This window comes from Echinops telfairi, unplaced genomic scaffold, assembly GCF_000313985.2.
Source record: "Echinops telfairi isolate 266 unplaced genomic scaffold, ASM31398v2 ScPeMD7_655;HRSCAF=1070, whole genome shotgun sequence".
NCBI classification, from domain to species: domain Eukaryota; kingdom Metazoa; phylum Chordata; class Mammalia; order Afrosoricida; family Tenrecidae; genus Echinops; species Echinops telfairi.
In genome coordinates this window covers 16,626,029-16,628,906 of record NW_022104553.1, presented here as the reverse complement: position 1 = coordinate 16,628,906, position 2,878 = coordinate 16,626,029, and the positions used below count along the sequence as shown (strand labels likewise).

At 47.9% G+C, this 2,878-nt stretch overlaps 1 protein-coding gene across 1 annotated transcript in view; it reads right to left on the bottom strand.

Moving 5' to 3' along the window:
- Nucleotides 1–1,122: 1,122 nt before the first annotated feature.
- Nucleotides 1,123–2,878, bottom strand: part of NLRP11 (NLR family pyrin domain containing 11) — a 24,145-nt gene continuing 22,389 nt past the window's right edge. Inside the window, exon 9 of the mRNA XM_045292377.1 lies at nt 1,123–1,871. Coding sequence (XP_045148312.1) covers nt 1,622–1,871 — 250 coding nt within the window. The 3' untranslated portion in view covers nt 1,123–1,621. The remainder of the gene's footprint in view (nt 1,872–2,878) is intronic.

Genomic DNA, 2,878 nt, shown 5'->3' with positions numbered 1-2,878 from the left:
TCGCTGGCAGAAATGGTAAAAGTGCCATTTTCTGCCCAGTGTGAGCCCTTGTCCAGTTGGTAATAATTGTTAATAATCAAGTTGGCCAAACTTGATTACCAAAAAGGACCAGGCATTTGGGATGGAGGTCAGGAGCCAACTCAGAAAGGTTGGCCAGTAAACACCCTAAAGGAGTGTCCTTAGAGGGCTTGGATAAAGGACTTCCCATGGTGTCTCAAACTGCAGGGGGTTTGGGCAGAGAAGAAGGGCATTCCCTGGTCCCCCCGTCTGCACCCGTCAGACAGTCCGGTATTCCTGAGGGTGTCCTGATCAGAGTTATGGGCCCAGCGGAGTGTTCCGACTACTCCCAGGCAGAAAGGCTCCCTGGTGCAGGCCTGTGGCTTTGTCCAGCAGACGTGGACCTTGGATCAGAGAGAGACACAATGGGAGCCAAGGAGGGGGAAGGGGCCAAGCTTTATGGCCAATCAAATGGAGGTTGGTCAGAGGCCTTTGTTCAGGGAGAGAAGAAGGGGAAGTAGAAACTTTTAGAGACGGCACTGCAGAGCCACAAACACAGAACACACAAACAGGTAGAAAAGGCCCAAGGGTACAGTCCAATATGAAGGCACAGTGACTGCCAATCCCAGGGACAACAGTCCTGCTACTCGCAAAAGCCTAGGAAGTAAATACAGAGACAGAGGGCTGGGGGCCACATGGGACTGGGACCACACTAACAGGCATGAGAAACTGACCTTGTGGTAGCACCCCTTTCAGGGGAAGGCAGTTATTTCCGGCTCCTCTTAGTACTAGGGTAGAAGTATAAACCCCTTCCACGGCACCCCTTTCGGAGACCCTATGTTCTCATATGAGTTTGATGGTCATTGTGCCTGAAGTGGATCTGAGGCAGGAGAGACGAGACAAAACACAGACATGACACAGACGCAGGGTGGGTGACGAAGTATTAACCAAAGTCCAGGCATCAGGATTTGATGGCAGAGGTTCAGGGAGGAGAGGGAGATAGCATTGCACCCATCCAGGACAAGGTGAAGGCCTGTCAGGACCCCTACTCTCCTCTTGGGTTTCAGCACCAAATGTAAGGTAAACTGAGGCACGCAGTGAGACCAGAGTCGGATCGAAGGAAAATAAATTCAAGGACAGCTTTATTGTAGCAAAAGAGCTCCCGGGCAAGGTCCCCCGACCTAGTGAGGCAGGTCGGGGAAGTTGAGCCCAGTGGTCAGGGTGTAGGGTTTTAAAAGAAGGTGCCTGAGGGTGGAGAACCATCCGAGGCAGCAGGTGTTGCAAGCCGTCCCAAGAACAGTTTGTCAGCTTCTTGCAGTGCTCTGTGTACCAGAACTCGAGGTTTCACTCCCTGAGCCTGGTTGCTCCATCTTGCTGTTTGGCCTGGCTAGTTTACAGCTTTGAAGGGGGCCCTTCAATTTGCATGCCTGACCCTGTCCAGACAAGAGTGTGCAAATTTTTACAAAGAAACTGGTTGAGTTCACCAACGTCACCAACAAATGCAGAGATTAAAAACAAAGAGGGAGAGAGAAAAATAAGCCATAACTTTAGTTCCCCCGTCACCTAGCAGCGGTAATCATTTGTATTGAAACACATTTTTAGTAGTGTCTGACCAAAGCGATGTTCAAGAAGTTGTAGTGGATTTTTTCTTGGTCCTGTACATTTTAGGCATCTGGGAAGAGACGAGCTGCCATTTGACATTACGTTCATATTTCTCATTTGGGCACGGATATCTTTGACCAATCTTCTCAGGGACTTTACTGCTTTCCTTATTTTTAGCCCAAGACTTGCCCACGAAGACCAGGTGAGTGTTTTTATTTTTCACGGTTCTTAGCAACTCCTGGGTCTTCTTACTAAATGTATTTGTTTGAAGCCTGCAGAAGCAGAGAGGGAAAAATCCTATTAATTCTAGATGTTGCATCTCCACTGGATTGTCCAGCTGGCCCTGTCCTGAGGCACCCTTCTTCGGCATTCCTAGGAGGCTCTGGTTCTTCCCCTCAAACAAAAGGGATATGTGCTCTAGACGAATATCTTCATTCAAGACACAGAGCTCCCCCTAGCACGGTAGATGAAGAACTCCACATACAGCCTGAGAGATATTGAGGTCCCAGAGAACACTGTCGATACAGAACTCGGCACTGAGCACTGTGTATAGCGAGTTCTCCATACAGCACTTCTACGGAAGCCAAAACTTCTGCCGGCAGAACTGTTTGAAGTTAAAAGTGTATTCGATACTTGTTGCGTGCTCAATAGTTTATACCCACGCATCATTAGCTCCCTATCAGCAGGTACAAGTCATGTCATGACTTTATAGAACGCATCATTAGCATTAGAGCTCAGCATAGATCCGCTTGTGTGGCTAAAGAACAGAAGACCACTCTAGCCAGAGCCTGCGTTCGTATCGTTGGCACAGCTTTTTCAAAGCAGCCAGGGAAGTTCATGGTCGCTTTGCTTTCTTATGCCTTCTCTGGATCTGAGGTAAACATTTGGATAAAAATATCTTTAACATCAGAAACGAAATCATTTTTAAAAAGCTATATTTACTGAGCACTTTGGTACTAGCATGTAGCATGGTAAAGGTGGGATATTTTGTATTATAAAAGAAAACAGTGTTAACTGGACATCCCCTTACAGAAGGGTCGCGGGGAGGAGATGAGCCAGTCAGGGCGCAGTGTAGCAACGATGAAACATACAACTTTCCTCTAGTTCTTGAATACTTCCTTTCTCCCCCATCACCTGCCTGCACTACCATGATCCCAATTCTACCTAACAAATCCGACTAGACCAGAGGATGTGCACTGGTACAGATAGGAACTGGAAACACAGGGAATCCAAGACAGATAAACCCCTCAGGACCAGTGATGAGAGTGGCCATACCAGG